The 20,886-nt window shown below is 45.2% G+C and overlaps 1 protein-coding gene and 1 pseudogene across 1 annotated transcript; both read left to right on the top strand.

Annotated features, from left to right (window-relative positions):
* Window positions 1-293: 293 nt before the first annotated feature.
* On the top strand, window positions 294-1,334 carry PSENEN (presenilin enhancer, gamma-secretase subunit). The gene is made up of 3 exons (XM_007954855.1): window positions 294-354; window positions 901-1,005; window positions 1,195-1,334. The coding sequence occupies exons 1-3, from the start codon at window positions 294-296 to the stop codon at window positions 1,332-1,334; spliced, it is 306 nt and encodes a 101-aa protein (XP_007953046.1).
* Window positions 1,335-3,114: 1,780 nt separating this feature from the next.
* Window positions 3,115-20,077, top strand: LOC103209098 (annotated as a pseudogene).
* Window positions 20,078-20,886: the final 809 nt, after the last annotated feature.

Genomic DNA, 20,886 nt, shown 5'->3' on the forward strand with positions numbered 1-20,886 from the left:
AGATACCTGCGACATCTCCCGTAGACGTCTATGGTTGAAAGTAGCAAAAGTATCCGAGAAATCAGGGCCCTGTATTGGTGAGTTAGGGGTCGTTTCGCACACTCCAATAAACATAAAGAACATCTCAGCCCCACCAGTTTGCTCGTGGGGGCGGTTATGTTCTTGCTACCGCAAAGCCACTCCTAAGTTTGTCTCGGTTTCATCGTGATAGGGGCGTGGTTGTTCCTGATCCTCACATCTGTCATTTCGGAATCAAGACGGGTCTTTTGAGACAACTCGGTCCCTGAGCAACTATGAACTTGGAGCGAGTGTCCAACGAGGAGAAGTTGAACTTGTGCCGCAAGTACTACCTAGGTAAGGTCTCGGGGAAAGACATCTGGTGGATTGGATTAGTACGCCTGAGGGAGGAGCACCTAGGGGCCTGAACTCGTGGGTCTAAGATATGAAGTGGCTGGACACGCAGACTCCTAGGACTGAGGGAAGGAGGGCCTGAATTCAGAGAAGTGAGGAGAATGAGGTCCTCAACTCCTGAGTCCCGAGAGAGGAAGGGATTGGGCTGACCTCCTAGATCTGATGCAAGAGGAGTTTGAGGACCTGTGTTCCTGGAGGAGAAGAGTCTGAAGGAGTAGACTCCTGGGTGATGGGGGAGAAGAGGTCTAGGGGATTGGAGGAGGGAAGAGGGTCTTGGAGTCTGAACCCCTGGATCCTGAGGAAGGAGTGGCTGAGGCATCATTTCTGGATCCCACGGAGGAGCCAGGAGTCTTGAGCCCTTGACAGCAGAGATCTCCACCTGAACTTGAGTGTGGGAGAGGACATTGCAACTCGATCTCATCCGAGCCTGGAGGTTGATAGGGGAAGGTCTTAATTGCCTTATGCCCCAGCCTGTCTTTTTCTCTCTAGGTGGGTTTGCTTTCCTCCCTTTCCTCTGGTTGGTCAACATCTTCTGGTTCTTCCGAGAGGCCTTCCTCGTCCCAGCTTACACGGAGCAGAGCCAAATCAAAGGCTGTGAGTTGGGGACACAGAGAAAGGGAGACCAGCAGATGGAGGGAGGGGGAAGCCGAAGCCTTGGTGGGAGGGGATGATGGAGGTTCCAGTGGAGGTTCCAGAATCCTGGGACTCAACGAGAAGACAGTGCTGTCCTGGGGGAGCCGGAGCAGCGGGAGACCAGCCACCCCAATGCTGTTCCTCCTGCAGATGTCTGGCGCTCAGCTGTGGGCTTCCTCTTCTGGGTAGTCGTGCTCACCACCTGGATCACCATCTTCCAGCTCTACCGGCCCCGCTGGGGTGCCCTTGGGGACTACCTTTCCTTCACTATACCCCTGGGCACCCCCTGATAGCTTCTCCTGCACAGGCCTGGGGAGCTGGTTGTTCTCCCAGGATGAGCTTCTCTGCTCTAGGCTCACTCTTGAGCCCACTAAGACTTATTCACATCTCCCATGGGCTCTGCTGATATCCCCCAATAAAGTACCCTGATTCTCAATATTGACTTCCTGGTATCTTTTGGAGGTGTAAACATAATAAACAAACAAACAGAAAGAACTCATTGCCATCGAGTCAGATCCAACTCATAACAACCCCCTCCTTGGGTTTCTGAGGCAGTATCGCTACGGAAGTAGATTGCCCCATCTTCCTTCCGAGGAGTGGCTGGTGGATTTGAACCGCCAGCTTTCTAGTTAGCAGTCAAATGCCTTAGGCAGTAAACATAAGATGATTGTTAATATTCAGAAACATTTATTGAGTGTTTACTTTGTACCAGGTATACTCCTTTGCATATTGTGTGCATATTTTCACTGAATACTACTCATAATCCTCAGAAATAGGAACTTTCCTAATCAAGAGCTCTATGTTACACTTGAAAAACGAAGAAAGGAATAGCGTTTCTGTTTCCAGGGACTGCTATTCTGTACTGGTAGGGTGTGAGTTTGAAAACATGACTTTCTCACTCTGGGCCTCAGGATTCTTGTCAGGAGTCCAGGTCCTTACACTCCCACCTGGGATTTATCTGGGCCAAGACATTTTCTGAAGGGGGTGTTGTCTGCAACAACAGAAATATCCAAGAACTTTTCTCAGAAAAGCCCTACATGATCATCCAATTTAAAATTCCAAACCCCTCTTTAATAGTCCCTATGCCCCTTCCAAGGATCTCTGGTAGCATAGTGGTTAAAGCACTTTGCTGTGAACCAGAAGGTCGGCAGCTCAAACTCACCAGCTGCTCCACGGGAGAAAGTTGAGGAAGGCTGCTTTTGTAAAGATTTATGGCCCTGGAAACCCTATGGAGCAGTTCTACTCTGTCCTGAAGGGTCGCTATATGTTGGAATGGATTCAATGGCAGTGGATTTTTTTGGATGTCCCTTCAGGTTTTACTCTTTCGCCTATCAATTTCATTTGTTTATGCCTGTTGTTCATTCTCTAAAAGATAAGCTCCATTACAGCAAGAATTTTTGTCTGTTTTGTTCTCTACGGTGTCCCCAGTGCCTAGAAGAGTGCCTGGCACACAATAGACTAGATGTTTGCTAAATGAATGTAAGTTAACAAGTAGCTGGCACACCGAGAGTGCTCAGTAAGAGGGATGTCCTGTTCGGAAACCTAACTCTGGACTTGTCTTCCTCTTAGGGACAAAAAGGACTTCCTCAGTTAATTAAATCCTATAAATAAATTAGCATTACACAGCGCTTCTAGCACTACAAGTCCCAAAAAGCCTCGCGATGAGCGGAGCTACGTCTTCCACCGTGTTGCGAGCGGCGCAGGCGTCGTTGCTCTTGTTGGGGTCGCTTGAACTAGAACTACACCTACCAGGATGCGCCCTCGACTGTCGTTGATTTGTTTCCGGAAACGGCCCTTCCCTCGTGAAGGTGGGATTTAGGGCGAGGATCCTATGACGGTAACTATCAATTGGTCAGGGTACGAGATTGACAGGTGACCTGACTAATGGAAACAAGAAACTGCCGAAGGGGCCGCCCACACAAGGGCAACCCGGGAAGCGGCAGCGTGCAGCGGACACCGCTGCGAAACTGGCCGTACTCGAAGCTTACCTTTGAACTGTCCTCGCCGGTTCCCGGCCTTGACTTGTGACTCCAGACGCTTGGGGACTCATCTGACCCAGCTGGCCTAACCATGTTCCCGGTGAAGGTAAAAGTGGAGAAATCAGGTGAGGACCCCGAGGTCGGGGCCTGCAGGGAAGTATTCGGCTGATCACGTTTAATCAAACGTGATTATTGTGATCGGACCGACTACACGACTTCTCGGTACAGTCCATTTGACTATCGCGATACCGGGTACCGAGCCCTTTCTGCCACCTTCCTACCTTCCCTGAATGGATGGTGATGGCTCAGGCAGTGTGGTGCGAGATCGGGTTCTCTACGGTGCCGAGAATATAGTGGGGATCCGGAGCGTGTGACCTTGAGAAAGGCTCTGTTCTTGCCTCTGCCTCAGTTTCCCAGTGCCCAACAGTGGTCCCAGTAACTGTTTCCCAATATCCCAATAATACCGAGAGATAGGAAGTGTGGCAGAAGGGGAAACTGCATCTCAAAGAGGGGAATTCCTTTTGGGTTGTAGCAGAGTTGATGGGAACCCAGGAATGGTTGGTAAGGGTGGTGCGGGAGGAACGGAATCCAGACCAAAAAATGTAGTGAAATGATGTAGAATTACAAAAGAAAAAAAAAAAAAAAAGATGTAGGATGTTAGAAGGTATATGTGTTATTTAATTTTCAAAAAAAGAAATGATGAGATCAAGAGTGGGGCAAGGTGAAGAAGAAAAGCCATGAAGGTATGTGAGGGACCAGCAAATCAGACAAAGGACATGGCTTTGAAAAGCGGTGTCTACAAGGAACAGCAAGGGGTTCGTTACAGCTGGAGCAGAGGGAGTTGGCGGTGAGTGAAGAAATGGAGGCAAAGAAGGTGATGGGGGAAACAAACCTTGTGGGTCACAGTGAAGACTGTGGCTTTTGCACTGAGGGAAATGAGCCAAGAGAAGGTTTTGAACTGAGGAGTGGGTTAATAAAGGTGTCCCCCAAATGCCAAAAAAAAAAAAAAAAAACTGTCAAATTATATGTGAAAGTTTCTTCTGAACTAAATCAGGGGCTTCAGTAAATGTGCATGAACTGTCGAATATAAACCAAATCTCCTCCATAAATTTGCACCCAAAGCACAAAAAAAAAAAAAAAAAAAAAGTGAGTGGAAAAGTGAAGCAGACTTGACTATAAATGAAAGTGGGGAGAGCTGTAGAGGCTGGAGCACTGCAGAGCTGTGGCGGATTCTAACGGAAGGGTCAGAGTCAGGTTTGCTTATAGGAAGACTGTCCTGGCAGAGTTGGGCAGAATGGCTCAGAAGGGAAGACAGGCTGGGAGCCCAGGCTGGGACAGGATCACGGTGAGTGGGTTAGGGATGGAGTGGGTGGAAGAGAGGCTCAGGCCAATTGGACAGGTCATGGGACTGGTGGGATGGGATGGGAGAGAGTGAGAAGCACCCAGAGTGAGGCCCAGCAGGTACTGGGAGACACTGGGGCCATCCCTAAGATGGGAAGCCAGGAAGAGGTGTAAGTTTAGAGAGCCACTGAGGTCATTGTGGGACCCAGTGGGTGGCAGGAGCATCACTGAGTTTAGAGATCCTACCACTTAGAAGTGGAGAGTGAACACTCCACAAGGGTGAAAGAATATTCATATCATCGTCTCCTTAAACTCTGTAGGGAAGGAAGGCAGTCACAGGCCAACAGGGCCAGGTGGGGACTACACCTGAGTGAAGTGAGCCGGGAGAGGTGTGTGACATGTGGGAAGGTGGACGCATATCTCCTCATTTTCTCAAAAACGCCAAAAATGGTCATTTTAGGTGAAATCTCCCAATTTTTAAATGTTGGCAGCTCATTCAAATTTAAAATGACTCCACTCTGCAGCCAAACAATGCACATCCAGGGACCAGATTCTGAGCCCAGGCCCCCAGTTGGCGCCCCTGCCTTCTACCTTCACCCCTGGAATCATGTGGCTGGGATTCAGTACCCCAGCTGCACCATTTCCTCGCTGAGTCTGGGAGCCCAGGGGGAGCATAGGATGGGACCAGGGTGAGCGACTTTGGACAAGTGGCCTACCATCTCAGTGCCTCAGTTTCCTTATCTGTAAAAATAGGGATAAAAATCATGCCTACCTCTGTTGTGTAGGGGTATATCTTAGAAAATTAATAGAGATACTCAGATTTGCCATGCACTAGCTTTAGTTTACTGCAGAGTTGTCACGGCGAGGGACACAAGTAAGACGTCACAACATTGATTCAGAACCAGAGAATCAGAATTTACAATTACAATGTTAGTTCAGTAGATAGAGTCCACATCTTTAGACTTCAGGCTTTTATCTTTAAGGTCTCAGCAAGAAGGCTTGTCCATGTGTCAGCCTCGGCAGGGGTCTCGTCTAGCTGTGGTCTGTAGTTGGCTGCTGCTGGCAGAGTTTCAGCAGGTTGTGGGTCTTCAGAGAGGGTAATAGATTAGAGAAAGATCTTTTTGCCTCTGCCTTCTGTCGGTGTTGTTGTTAGGCACCGTCGATCGTAGCGACTGTGTGTGTAGCAGCAAAACACTGCCTGCCAAAACGGAGCGAAACAGTCCCCCTCCCAGCTGTTGTCATGCTTGAACCCGTTGCTACAGCCACTGTGTCAGTCCACCCTGTTGGGGGTCTCCCCCTTTTCCACTGGCCCTCCACTTTGCCAACCATGGTATCCTTCTCCGGGGACTGGGCCCTCTTAATACCATGACCAAAATACGAAATACAAAGTTTCTCCATCTTTGCTTCTGATGAGCATTCCAGCAGTATTTTTCCCAGCAGTATTTGTTTGCTCTTTTGGCATTCCATGCATCAATTCTTCTTCAGTCTTCCTTACTCACTTCCAGCTTTCACATGCATATGAGGTGATTGGAAAGACCATGCCTTGAGTCAGGCGCACCTTAGTCTTCAAAGTGACATCTTTGCTCTTTAACACATTAAAGAGGCCTTTTGCCCCAGATTTGCCCAGCGCAGTATGTCCTCTGATTTCTTGACTTCTATTTCCATGGGTGTTGATTGTGGATCCAAGTAAAATGAAATCCCTGACAACCTCAGTCTTTTCTCCATTTATCATGATGTTGCTTATTGGTCCAGTTGTGAGGATTTTTATTTTCTTAAGGTGTAATCCATACTGCAGACTGTAGTCATCAGTCAGTGCTTCACGTCATCTTCACTTTCAGCCAAGGTTGTATCGTCGCATATCATAGGTTGTTAATTCTCACCTTGGCCTCACACAATAAAGGGCAGTGTTACATCAAAGACTAGTATGTATGTCTTTCTCTAGGGTTAGAGATTCCCCAAATGTCACATTTTGTCTTCAAGGTTAGAGGTTAGGCTTCCCTAATCTCTAATTGTTCTTTTGGCATTCCATGGTATATTCTGGTCAATGCTTATGTCTCAAGGATAATTTTACAATGATCAACTTATGGTATATCTTCTTGTATCACAGCATGCCAGGTCAAAGGCAACTTCACAGGTTTCTAATGACTTGTTAATATGAGAAGGCCTTAAGGTAGGCATTTCTAAGTTCATGTTATGAGTGATTATACATACGTATTTTGAAAGCATAATATTGGTGATAACTACCTGGTAGGATTTGAGATTATGGAAACATACAGAACAGTCTGCCTCTTGATCCAAATCACATTTTTCATTTCACTCTTTTTTAAAGCAAGTTTTGACAGAAACACAGATTTTCCCGTTACCTGAAAGTAGAGCATTCCCACGAAGCCTTTCATAAACCAAACAGCCTCAAGCAAAGGAGCAGGTACCATTACTTTATATGGGAAAACGTTTTGAGCGTTCCCATACCCAAAAATAACCTTCCAAATGATTACAGCGTGTTCACAGTACGTTCAAAGCTGTGGCAGCGCGATGCTGAGAGGCCGAGTGTAGTTCCCCGGCAAGGAGCTGGGTGGCGCCACTCTTGCTGCTCTGGGTGGGCAGTGCCTCTTTAAGGCTTACCCAAAAACAAACACTGGCGGCGAGTTTCGCTTTTTGGCTTCTTTCAGAAAGCGAAAATCCTCTTAGGATTTCTTTCAGTTAGCAAAAACAGGCACAAATGTGTAGGTCTTTCTTAAAAGTGAAGTCACTAAAGCAAATTTTCGAAAAGTGAAGGATACTTGTATTCCCAGTACAGTTGGTGTGGTAAAAACAAAAGCTTCTTTTACGTGGCTTAAAATCCAGTTCCCCGAACCCTAGAAGCTTGACTTATTCAACCATCCAAACAAACTTCCCTGATAATTCTTTGTCCAGGTTAATATCATTTTATTATACTTACGGAGATACATAAAGGAGCTCTGGTGGTGTAGTGGTTAAGGCAGTTGGCTGCTAACCAAATAGTCAGTGGTCCGAACCCACCAGCTGCTCCGTGGAGGAATGATGAGGAGTCTGCTTCTGTAAAGACTGACAGCCTTGAAAACCCAGTGAGTCAGAATCAACTTGATGGCAGTGAGGTTTTTAGATGGGGATATAAATGTTGCTAGCCTGTTCTACTGCTAACCACATGGCTGGCGGTTCAAACCCACCAGCCACTACTCGGAAGGAAGGTTGGGCAATCCTACTTCTGTAGTGATACTGCCTCGGAAACCCAAGGAGGGGTCGCTATGAGTCGGGGCCGACTCGATGGCACATAACAACAACAACAGCCTGTTCTAAGGCATGTGCCAGTGGCGCAAATGCTGTATTTAAAGCACTCATTGCTTCAGGGAATTTGTCCTTCTGTTCCTTATTTACCTTTTGGGTCATGGATTATATTTGCTTGGTTTCCTGCTTCAGATGGTTGCCCACCTGGTCATATTTATCCAGGGTTGATTTTACATCAGTCAGAGAAATATTTGGTTTGGTTTTACGATAAATTTCATTAGTACTTTTTTATTATTCCTTAGTCCCAAATGGACTGGGATTAGTAATGGTAATATCCAGTGGTAATATTCAGAGAAATGTAATGCAGCTTTAAAGGGGAAATTCTGTATTATTGCCATCTGTTCAGTAAGTTAGATTTATCAAAAATTTAGAGCATGCTGGCTGGCAGATATGTCCAGTTTCCCAAAGCATAGAAGATTGGTTGGTTAGGCATTACGATCACAGTCATAGGAACTCAGACATCTGGAACACTAACACTGTCAGAAGTTATCCCAGTAGCATGGCTCCATCCAGTAGTTGGTCAGGTGGGACATGTGCCTTCTGTGTACAGAGGAGGTTATTCAGTTCTAATCATTCATTATCCTTTTGGAAATTGGGATGTCACTGCGGTGTGATAGCCCAATTTCACAACACTGTCTTTTAGAGCTAAGATTTTAATCTGTCATACCCCTGTGAATGTTTAGACTTTAGTGAATTTAGAAAAGTGGGATTGTCCTTTATGGGAGCTCTGGTGGTGTAGTGCCTAAGGCATTTGACTGCTAACCATGTCTGGGCCATGATTCTCAGTGGCTTGACAGTTATGTAATGATGTGGTTATCTTCTGTTTTGTGATTTGATGTAGTCATCATCTTGCATTTTCACATAACACCTATTTTGCATGATAAACTGGTTGTTGGAAGCTAACCATGTTGATAAGTGAGGAAGGGGTGTACTGGCAGATATGTAAAGCAATTTGTCCTAAAATATTACACATTGCTGTTAATTTAGTTCATAGGCTTCCACATTGTGTCTTTTTAAAATTTTTATTGTCATTTGGGTGAAAGTTTACAGAGCAAATTCATTTGCTATACAGTAGTTCGTACACATTTTGTTTCATGACATTGACTGCAATCCCCACAGTGTTAACAGCTCTCTTCCCACTTCCTCCCTGTGGTTACCTCTTCCCGGTGTGCTTCTTTCCCAAGCATTCCTGCCCCCTGAGCGATCTCCCTGTGCAAATACTGCCCTTCTGTTCTCCAATGATTGATCACTCTAAGGAGTGTATAAATGTTCACCCCATATGCCTGTATATTGTTTGGCTGGAAGCCACGGGAGTGAATTCAATTCCAGATCTCAAGGGTAATTAGGAGCCATAGTGTTGGGGGTCTCACCAGGCTCTATCAGACCAGTAAACCTACTCTTTTTTATGATTTTGAGTTTTTTCCACATTGTTCTCCTACTTTATCCAGGATCTCCTGCACTGATCCCTTTCTGTGTAGTTGACAGAGACAGCCAGGCACCCTCTAGTTATTCTGGTCTCATGGTCACATAAGCTGAGGTTCACATGGTCCGTTAGTCCCTTGGACTGGTTGTTTCCATACGTCTTTGGTTTTCTTCATTCTTCTTTGCTCTGGACAAGGAGAGACCATGAATTTGCTCTGTAAACTTTCACCCAAATCACAATAAAAATAGTTTTTTAAAAAAATGGTTAAGTGTCTTTAATCCACAGAATCTTAGCTTACCCTGTAGTTAACCTAGGACCTCTTTCTAGTGGCTGGGGCAGTAGTTTGCCCTAGGCTAAATGAATTGTTACTAGATTTTATAAACATTTTGCCAGAAACATTACATTGTTTATTATTTATGGCATTAAGTAACTTAATATCATGAGGCGAGATAGGGAGCTCTGGTAGCATAGTGCCTAAGGCACTTGACTGCTAACCAGAAGGCTGGTGGTTCAAATCCACCACCCACTCCTTGTAAGGAAGATGAGGCAATCTACTTCTGTAGTGATACTGCCTTGGAAACCAAAGGAAGGGTTGCTATGAGTCGGGTCTGACTCAACGGCATATAACAACAACAGCAGGAGAGATAAGCATCATATCTATGGGGCTAGGGGTGTTCATACTTTTCTCTATGATTAGGAAATTTAGTTGCTATCCGTTATTTAGATTGCCTTCTAAGTTCCTGATCATTGGTAAGGAGTCCTAATTTCTGTTTAAATGAACTATTATATCTTTTAAAACAACATGCTATAGGGTTATAAGGTAAATTAAAGTTCCATGATACTCCTTAAGGCGCTCTCATGGCATATGGTAAGGCATTTTGGTTGCTCACACAAGGTAGGCAGTTTGAACCCACAAGCCACTCCATGGGAGAAAGATGAGGCAGTCTGTGTCCGTAAAGATTTATAGCCTTGGAAACCCTATGAGGCAGTTCTCTTTTGTCCTAAAAAGGGTCACTATGAGTTGGAATTGACTCAATGGCAGTGGGTTTGTTTGTTTATCAGTTTGATATTCCTTTATCTTCAGCCCATTTTTGCATTTGATGTCCAGGGAAATGTGTGCCTTGATCTGATTCTATGATAGGAGATATGCTATCATAGAATATCAAAGCAAGATACCCCTGCCTCCAAGGCATAGTAAGACATTTGGCTGCTAACCAGGTTGGCATTCCAACCTCCCAGCTGCTCCACAGGAGGAAGATGAGGCAATCTATTTCCATAAAGATTTAAAGCCTTGTAAACCCAGTGGGGGTTGCTATGAGTTGGAATTGACTCTATGGCAGACAGTTTTTTAATGCTTTTATGGTGGAGAGCTGATTACAAGTTTTACATGGATTTAGTAATCTTACACCAGACCACATATCTATTGTATTGCATTAATATTTCTTATATAGAGAGGTAGGAGCTCTGGTAGCATAGTGCCTAAGGCACTTGACTGCTAACCACAAGGCTGGCGGTTCAAACCCACCAGCCACTCCTTGGAAGCAATCCTACTTCCGTAGTGATACTACCTCGGAAGGAAACCCAAGGAGGGGTCGCTATGAGTTGGGGCCAACTTGACTGAGTTGGGGCCAACTTGACGGCAAATAACAACAACAAAAACAACAACATAGAGGTAGGTAAAGGACCAGTGTAGTCTTATCTGAGTGACTTTTAAAGGCTTTGTAAAATGGTGTAATGGTAGAACCAGTCTAACTTCAGGGGGTGGTAATACAAACAAAGACCAGCCCGCAGCTGACTCCTGTGAGGTAGAGGTCAGACATACTCCACTCTCCAACCTTTTTACCGACTCTGACACCAGCCATCCCTCCCACAGCACGCTCTACTTCTCTGCTGGTTTGACAGTCCTTCACAGTGGCCACACAGAGCTCGCAGACAATACTTACGGTTAAGTGATTTGTTAAGGAACAAGGTACAACTCAGGAATCGAGATCAGGAAGCACGCAGGCAAATGATCCCTTCTTCAGTGCTGGACAGCTCTCGTATCCTCCTGGCCCTGCGGTCTTTCTCAGGACAGGCCTCCTCTTGTCTCTGCTGCTGGGCCCCTTCTGGGCCTGTTGCCGCTGGCTCCGCGGCCGAGCCTCTCCCTGGCCTCTCACTGCCTCCAGCGTTGCAGCCCTTGCTCATTGTTACAGCTCTTTTAGGAAGTTCTCTCTCTCTCTCTCCTGCTGCTTCTGTTTCTCCTTGCTGCTTCCCGTCTTGCTTCTCTCTGTCTCCCGTAACCTCTGTGGGGCTGGCTGCTTATTACCTGCCAAGTCCTAGTCAGTTTCAAGGCACAGCCCTCCCATCAGGGCCACTGACTGACCAGCCACAGACCCTTCTTTTACATAGGAAGCATGGCTGGGCTACCACCCACCAGATTTGCGGGAGTCTGTTGACAGATCCCTGTAAAGTGCATACCAGTCGCCAGGCAGGCTGCAGCCCTGGGCCAGGCAGAAGGTATCCAACCAGGGTGTTTACAGCTTACAGGAAATGTCAATCAAAAGTAACACACCCTCTGGGATGGGAAAGGTGGGCAGATGTAATTCCTCAAGCCTAGGGGAAAAATCTCTCAAGTTACTTTTCAAAAAACCAAGGCAAAAATCCACTTAAAGGAACTTACCTCACCTCAGGCCAGTTAGGCTTTGTCTTGTCAGAGTATTCTTAGGGTGTTTCTGTCCTTTGTAACTATATATTGTAAAGTTTTCTGTGATAGAGGTACATTTTGTCAAAGTGCCCAGGTTTGGTAACAAAATCCTGCATGTCCACATAGTTCATGTGCCCATTTACATATATATATATATATATATATATTTAAAGGCAGTGATAAAGATAATATTTATTTGCCAGCTATCATTAAAATTCCTGCTTTACTTAATCTTAAATATTCCGTTTTTCCGCTAGTGGCTCTGTGTGTTAGAGTGCTTCATACAAAGCCCATGGAAGTTTTTCCATGGGGTATATTTGTATTTTTAGAACAAAACCCAATTGGGTTAAAGTTAAAGTCTGTAGGATTTTTAATCCAGAGGGCCATGTGGTAAAACTTTGTGAATACAAGCATTCTAATCTGAGTTTTGATTCAGAATACAGAGGTCTAAGAGTGATAATGTTTGCATTGTTTCTTTTAAAGTTTGAGAAGATGTTCCTGTGTTGTCTCCCAAGTGATCGTCTTACTGTTGGTAACTGTTTCATAAAATTAGTCTTACATGTGGTATATATTTTTTCTGGTATCCAGACAAGCCTGTCAGTTTTTGTGCTTCTTTGGTGGTGAGGGTAATATCTGGAATAGGTTACGGATTGCTGGGTTAGGGACTGAAAGCCAACCGGAAAGGTCTCAGGGGAGCTCAGACTCAGTATGAAAGGCCTCGGTTGCTTCCCCAGAGTGAGCCTCACCTGTGGCCGCTCTTTTTTTTTTTTTTTTTTAATTGTGATTTGTGTGAAAATTTACAGAGCAAATACACTTTCCATACAGCAGTTCACATACATTTTGTCTCATGTCATTGACCACAACCTACCGCAATGCCTCATCTCCCCTCCTACTTCCTCCCCATAGTTACCTCTTCCCTGTGTCCATCCCTCCATGCACTCCTGCTCCCTGAGCTATCTCTCTGCACATAAGCAGCCCTTCTTTCTCCCATGCTTGTTCTCTCCAAGGAGTGTAGCTACCTCAGGTACATGTTCAACTCATATACCTGTCTGTTGTTTGGCTGGAAGCCACAGGCATGGGTTCAATTCCAGACCCGAAGGGCAGCTAGGGGCCATAGTCTCAGTGGTTCCACCAGGCTCTATCGGACCAGCAAACCTGGTCCCCCCCACCTTTTTTTTTCCCCAAAATGATTTTGAGTTTTGTTCCACATTGTTCTCCCTCTCTATCCAGGATCTCCTACATAGATCCTCTTCCAAGTGGTTGAAAGTAGTAGCCGGGCACCGTCTAGTTCTTTTGGTCTCATAGTTGTATAGGCTGCAGATCGGATGGTGTACCAGTCGCTAGGACTAATTGTTTCTGTGAATTTTGGTTTTCTTCATTCTTTGCTCTGGACAAGGAGAGACCCATCGTTGCATCTAGATGGCAGCTCGCTAGCTTTTAAGATCCCAGTCACTACTCGCCACAGTAGGAGATAGAACAATGTTTTGTGTAGTATGTTATGCCAATTGAGCTTGATGTCCCCTGCGACTATGGTCCCGAGCCAACAGGTCCTTCTGGGTAGCTGGCTGTGACCAAGCAGTGACTACAACCTTGCCACTTGTCAGCTCCACTATACACCTGGGAATTCAGATCATACACATAAAGTTATTGGACTACTGTCTGCCAACCCTATACATGTTCTTGGGTACTCTCCCCACTTCATAGACATAGCTAATAGTTCAGTGTGTACCTATGGCCACTCCTGAGTAACTTCACTTTTCGTGTCACTGGTAGACACATACTATTGACTACCAACTAAGGCACAGATACCACCTTGAGCGACTAATATGTAATCTCAAGCTAACTTGTTTTGTAAAATCGTTCCATGTAAATTTGGTAATTCTCAGATGGTCATGATAGCCAATCCTAACCTTTGTACTGAGTCCCATAATTCTAAGCCAATTGTTTTGAAACCTAATGATAATTTTTTACATGCATGACATACTAATACCAGATAAAAAGGAAATGGATCCCACAATTAATTGAGCATCTAAATGGGATTTGTTTGGTTAGACCCTTCAGCACTAAAGGCCAAAGTTGTAGAAAAATAATGTCCGATTAAAGCAAGAAAGGCTTAATGTTAGAGTCTGTAGAAGGAAAATTAGCTTGATAGCACAATTCAGAATATATTCCAAGTGGGGCTGTGTAACCATCTACGTTTTTAGATATATCACCAATTTTAGTCTTAAGCCAGCACTTACTTCTTTGGGAAGAGATAGACTGAAGGATTATTTGATCACTGTGCACTAAAGGTAGATGAATATTCCTAAGAGAAGATAAGGCTCTGCACACAGTGCTTGCATTATGAAAATAGAACCCGGTTTTCTACATATTAATTAGCCATTGACTACTGTCCCTCCCACAGCGCTCTCTGCTCTGCTGCTGGGTTCAGAAATTCATTACAATGGCCACACAGAACTTACAGATAATACTCAGGATTTTGGGGTTTATTAGGGAAGGAACAGGTTACCAGCGTTCAGGAATGCGCAGGATACAGTTCTTAGATCAGGACAGCCTCCCCTCCACCATGCCTGTAGGCACACCTCTCTTTAACCCTTGCCTCTCAGTCTCGCCTCTGCTCTGTGAAGGCAAGTGTTACAAAGCTCTTTCCACTCTGCTGATAGGTACCCAGGGAGGGTCCCCACCCCGCCAGTAAGCCTCTTCCCAGAGGCATTCAGCTGTCTCGTTCCATGGGCCAGGACGCCCATCACCCTGCCCCAGGCCGGTCTCTGCTGCCAGGGTCTGCTGCTGTGGCTTCTCTACCGCGGTCTCTCTGCCTCTGCTTCTCACCATCTCAGTGCAGGGACCTTGGGTCTAAGGATATGCTCCACTCCTGGGTCTTCTTCCTTGATGGTGGTGAGATTTCCAACTCCCTCCACCTCTGGGATGCCTCATTTTAAACCTAGCAGATGGCAAAACTGACCAATCCCCACATGAGGGTTCCACACACCTTACTGGCATTGTTCTACCTCCACCAGCGTGCCATGTACCTTATTTACATGATTAGCAATCTATCCAAGCCCTTGGGTGGGCCATAAGCACCTTTGTATATTCCCACCCAGTCACCTGGTGGGAATCACAAAGACCATGGCTAGAAAGGCCAAATTAACTCATTTACTGCACCCACAACTATCACTGCTTTTGACTCGATTATGACTCGTAGCAACCCAACAGGCCAAAGTAGAACTGCCCCATATGGTTTCCAAGGCTGTAACCTTTATGGAAGCAGACTGCCACCTCTTCTCTCACAGGACAGCTGGTGGGTTCAAACCACCAATCTTTCAGTTAGTCGGTGACATCAACTAGTCCCAACTTTATACTCATTAGTCTGATTGTGTGTAAAATACCAGCCTCCTTAAATGGCTTTAGCTATGTCATAATCTCAATTGTTAGGATTTCTGGGCTTAATAGAACTGTCATTCCAGAAAGGGGAAGGATGGGGCCCTTTTGAATGATTTAATGTCAGGGGAACAACTAACAAAGAAATTCAAGTTCAAGGACAAAGAGGAGTCTTAGTCCCAACAATCACTTTGATTTGTTTGCTTAGCCAAATGATCAATTAAAGAAACAGAATTATTTAGTTGTGAAGTATAGTAAGTAGATGATACACACAACAAGAAAAACAGTAAAAAATAACATTCCTGAACAATACTATCTAGTTTGAATCAGTCCCAATTTTACTCTGCTAAAATGTCTTAAACCTGTGAAAGATACCTTCTTCCATATGTTGTTAGAGATTTATAATACCGAGTCAGATCTGCATGGAAGGGAGGGACACAGGAAAGAGGTAACTATGGGGAGAAAGTGGGAAGAGAGCTGTCACACTGTGGGGAATTGCAGTCAGTGTCATGCTTGTTTGTTCTTGGCTTTCAAGGCCCACTCAAGATGTTAACTAAACCAAAAACCAAACGCACTACCATCAAGTCGATTCAGACTCAGAGATGCCAGTTGGCTTTCCAAGGCTGTAAATCTTTATAGTAGAGTGTCCCATCTTCCTCCCTCAGAACGGTTGGTGAGGTTGAACTGCTGACCTTCTGGTTAGCAGACAAATGCCTTGTTCACTGTGCTGCCAGAGCTCCTAAGATATTAACTAGCTCAAGTATTTGTTTTAAAAAGAGAGTTTCTCATTCAAATGTGTTTATAAAATGAAGTCAGGATTCACTTAGCTCTATGACAAGAGATTCACAGATGCTCCAAGAAGACCTCCTGTAATCTTTCCTTATCATTTGTAAAAGAAATTAATTTTCTTTTTAATTTTTTTTTTTCTTTTCTGCTTACAAGATTGTCATTAGCTGTGAATTTTAAAATTTTTCATTTGCTTTCTATAGCAAGTCTTTTAAGGAGGTGTAACCTGCAAATTTCTGCATTCTTTTGCCTGGCACAAATGAAGCCAATAAAGACACTGAGGTGAAGAGTTGAAAGCATGGCTTTTATTTAGTTTGTGCACAAGCTGAGACAGAGAGGGCAGCCCCTCTAATCCTGCCTGCCTTTAAGTGCTCTCTCAGCTTCTATCATAGAGTGTGCATTGTATCATAATCATGTTACACATACAATTTCATACATATAAGCATGTACAATCAGGGATAGAAAGATGGCGGGCGACCCTTAGTGTGGTGGTTAAGTTTGTGTGTCAACTTGGCTGGGCCTGGTTGAGTGGCTGGATAGCTAGATGTTCCCCATGATGAGACTGGTCATCAGCTCCATGGTAGAATCTTGTGAGTAGCTGAGTAGCTGCTTTAGGGATGTGGTCTGCTTCCTGTATATAAGGAGAACCCTTCGGAAATGGTCTCTAGCCTATGGCACACTTGAACCCTGCATGTCTCTGTGTCGTTGGCAGGTCTGCCAAGGTCTGTCATGCTCTGCCGACCTTGGGACTTACTTGAATTAATGGCCTGCCGTGTGGTTTGGTAACATCGGGACTGTGCCATTTTATATGTCGACCTTGGGCCTGATAGCCTCAGCAGCCAGTAGCTGCCTGAGTGAAGAGATGCCTCTAGCTTCAGTGGGCCAGGAGCAGGAGGCAGAGCTGAAGCCCAAGGTCGAGGGGCTTTCACACAGCCCGTAGAGCCTGGCACTTTGAACTCGGACTTCTAGCCTCCAAACTGTGAAAGAATAAACTCCTGTTTTACAAGGAGTCCCATTTGTGGTATATTCCTGTCAGAGCGGCACTAGGTAACCAGAACACTTAGCATGTCTCATAATAATGTTATATCTCCACCCAAAACCAAAAAACCAGACCCACTGCCATCGAGTAGATTCGGACTCATAATGACCCCATTTGGGTTTCTGAGGGGGTAAGTCTTTACTGAAGTGTAGATTGCCCTGTCTTCCTTCGGCAGAGTGGCTGGTGGGTTTACCCAGCCTTCTGCTTAGCAGTCAAATGCCTTAGGCACTGTGCCACCGGCCGTGGTGTGCTATTAACTATGTAAATACTCCTTTCACCCAGATTCAGGCTGTTGCTGGGTCAGCAGTTACTAAGAGGTGGTGGATGACCCTCCCTCAGCCTCTGCAAATCTCCTGACCATCTGGTTTTCTTAACAGTTACATTTCTACTCCCCTTATCTCATTGGGAGAAACCTTGAGAGACTCTTTAAGGAACATTATGCATTCTTTTGCTGAATGCTGTGCTTCAGAGGTTAAATTGATTAGATTTACTTGTGTCATAAGAATAACAATTAAAACAGCCCTCTCCTTTGGGGCTATTTAGTGCTTTAAAAAAAAAAAAAAAAAAACGCCAAAGGCACTGCCATCATATCAATTCTGACTCATAGTGACCTCCATTGGGTTTCCAAGGCCTTAAAGATTTACGGAAGTAGATTGCCCCATCTTCCTATACTGCAATAGCTGGTGGGTTTGAACCGCCAACCTTATGTTGTTGTTGCTATGTGCCGGCAAGTCAGACCCGACTCACAGCGACCCCTCCTTGAGTTTCCAAGGCAGTATCACTACAGAAGTAGATTGCCCAGCCTTCCTTCCGAGGAGTGGCTGGTAGGTTTGAACCGCCAGCCTTCTGGTTAGCAGTCAAGTGCCTTAAGCACTATGCTACCAGAGCTCCCATGCCAACCTTCTAGTTAGCAGTCAAAAAATGCCTTAGCCACTGCGCCACCAGAGCTCCTTAAATTATGATAAACCAAAAAACTAAACCAAGCTCATTGCTGATTCGGATTTGATTGTCGATTCGGATGTGACTCATAGCGACCCCTCTTTGGGTTTCTGAGGCAATATCTATATGGAAGTAAATTGCCCAATCTTCCTTCCAAGGAATGGCTGGTGGGTTTGAACCGCCAGTCTTCTGGTTAGCAGTCAAGTGCTTTAGGCAGTGTGCCACCAGAGCTCTCAATTATTATGAGAGTAATACAAAAATAATCATGCAATTAATTAAATAAGTTTTGGATTTCCAGTTAGATCAGATTATGAACTTTTGCTTTACTTTAATACCATGTGCATGTATAATATGTCTTCCTCTGTAGCCAGATACATGTTTTCAATTATTTGTCATCGGCTGTACTATTGCAGGAAGACTCTCCCTTTCTATATCTTTAGAATTAGTTTTTAAATCATTATTACTTGTGCCCCAGAGGTGCCATGACCCTGAAGATTAATTAGGCTTTTTGTTGTAATAGAGCCATAGCTAGTATAATGCTGGGCTGAAAAGGGTTAAATCTTTCTCAGCTTGGTTGCTGCAGGGCCAACAGCTGCTTTTTAAAGCCTAATTTCATTAAGATATTAGTAGTTTCACCTGCATCTGTCCACTGTCATTCCCCACCCCCCTTTCCTGCAGTTAAATTTGGGAATGGTCAGTTAGTTTTCCATGACCAAACGATCATCTTTCTATTTTAGCTTAATTTTCCCTCCAGGACCTTAGTTCTTGGGTTAATTTTAGCCACTAGGATACTGATTCAACCAGATCTGGTATCCCCCAAGTGGAAAGGCATGTGCCTTACACAAGGGACTTGTTTATACTGCCTGGCACCTAGTCCTAACCTAGTGATATCCTTGCTCGACCAATGGTCCCCTTACAGGATTCTTTCTCAGGCTGACAAGCACCCTGATGGTATCTTTGCTTGACTTCTTAAGAGAAAACTTGTTTATATTGGCCTGTACCCTAATGGCTTTTAACTGCCAACTGGTGCCCGCTTAGTTTCAGTTTGTAAATATGATTGACCAGTAGCTCTTTTCTACACCAGGTGGGCCCAGTTTGGTTCAAATTTAGTTATTCTGAGTATTACCATGCATATGAGCCTGTATGTCATTTAATTTTAATGATTTTATGATCAGTAGTAATCAGTAATCAATAACTGGTACCCATTTATTGTAGAACAAAGGTTCCAGATTGTATTAAAATAAAGCAAAGAGGTTTACTGAGGAATAATACAATCTGTGAATTGATCAGCACCATGTGGTTAAGGCATTGGGTTGCTAACCACAAGTCCTAAGTGGGCAGTTTGAACCCACCAGCTGCTCCGTGGAACAAAGATAAGCCAGTCTGCTTCCATAAAGATTTACAGCATTGGACACCGTGCAGGGTTTGCTAGAAGTCAGGATCTACTCGATGGCAGTGGGTGTGGTTTTTGTAAGATACCGAAGTACTCCAATGCATGGAAGTAGACCCCCTGCTGCCATTGAGTTGATTCCAACTCATTAACGACCCCTCCTAGGGTTTCCAAGGCTATAAATCTGTACGAAGCAGACTGTTTCATCTTTCTCTCAAGAGCTGCTGGTGGGTTCGACTCCTGTGGCTTCCAGCCAAACAAAAGACAGGCATATGTTGTCCAGACCCACTGGGCATCTCAGATTCCCACAGCTGCCCTCTACTCGGCCCCTCAGGCTCCTCCACCACAGCAGTGGCGGCCGTGTCCATCTGGAGTCCAGCCTCAGAGTCTCCTTTGCCTGAGGCCCAGGGGCTAGGCTAGTGGCCTCAGGGCCTGCCCTGACCTCAGCCCCCTATGCCATGACCTATGCCCAGCCTCTGCTTTCTGCTCTTACTTCGCAGCATATGGGTCTCCAAGGTCCTATTTTAGTGGCCTGAATCCCTACCTTTCTCCCATGGTGCCCCAGCTGAGGGGCCCAGCTCTCAGTCCCCTGTCTGGCCTCTCTGTGGGACCATCCCTGGCTCAGTCTCCCACCTCCATATCACACCAGAACTATGGCGCCTACAGCCCCATGGACAGCTTGGAATTCAAGGACCTGACAGGCACCTGGAAATTTACCTACAACCCTCTGGACTATAAGGATCAGAGTGCCTGGAAGTTTCAGATCTTGTAGAAGATACTCTCTCCATGGACTCTGGACCCTCTCTTGTTTAACTCTGCCTCCTTGCAGCTTAGATTCTTGGACAACATCTCTGAGAAAGCGACAAGAACTTGACTTCTTCCAAAGGCACTGGTCTCCTTGGCATCATGTTCATTTTAGCTCAACACAGTCCACCCCTTTTTCCTCCTTAGGGAGAGGCTCCTCCCTCTCCTGGGACAGCACAACAGGTCCTAGAAATTCTTTCAACCCCAACACCATCTCATGTGGTTGGTGGCTGGGGTATCAGTCTATAAGCCCCAGACTCCAGAAACTGGTGCTGACAACTGGCCCTAAAAAGAACCAAACCCAATTTGCAGTCGATTGGCAGGTCTTATTTAGGTCGGAATCACTGAAGAAACATTTGTTGTGGTTGTCGAGTGCTGTTGAGTCGACTCCAATTCATAGTGACCCTACATGACAGAGTAGATCTGCCCTATAGGGTTTTCTAGGCTGTGGTCTTTATAGGAGCAGGTAGCCAGGTCTTCTCTCCTGCAGAGCTGCTGGCTGGGTTTGAACTACCAACCTTTTGGTTAGCAGCCAAGTGCTTAACCTTTCTGCCACCAGGAGAAAAATGTAAGGAGGCTTGATTCCTTAACTTTCCATTTGGACACTTCTTTAGATGTGCCTGGGGATCCTTCTAGAAATTTCAAAGACGAGAGGCCCCATCAGGAAACCTTAGACCAATTACATGGTTACATCAAAAAATTTGAAGATTTTACAAACTTCACAAATGTCAGATCTACATGATAGATGTGAGAGGCTGCTTTTTTTTACCCCCCTAT

This window comes from Orycteropus afer, unplaced genomic scaffold (genome assembly GCF_000298275.1).
Source record: "Orycteropus afer afer isolate SDZICR_OR568_19922 unplaced genomic scaffold, OryAfe1.0 scaffold00476, whole genome shotgun sequence".
NCBI lineage: Eukaryota > Metazoa > Chordata > Mammalia > Tubulidentata > Orycteropodidae > Orycteropus > Orycteropus afer.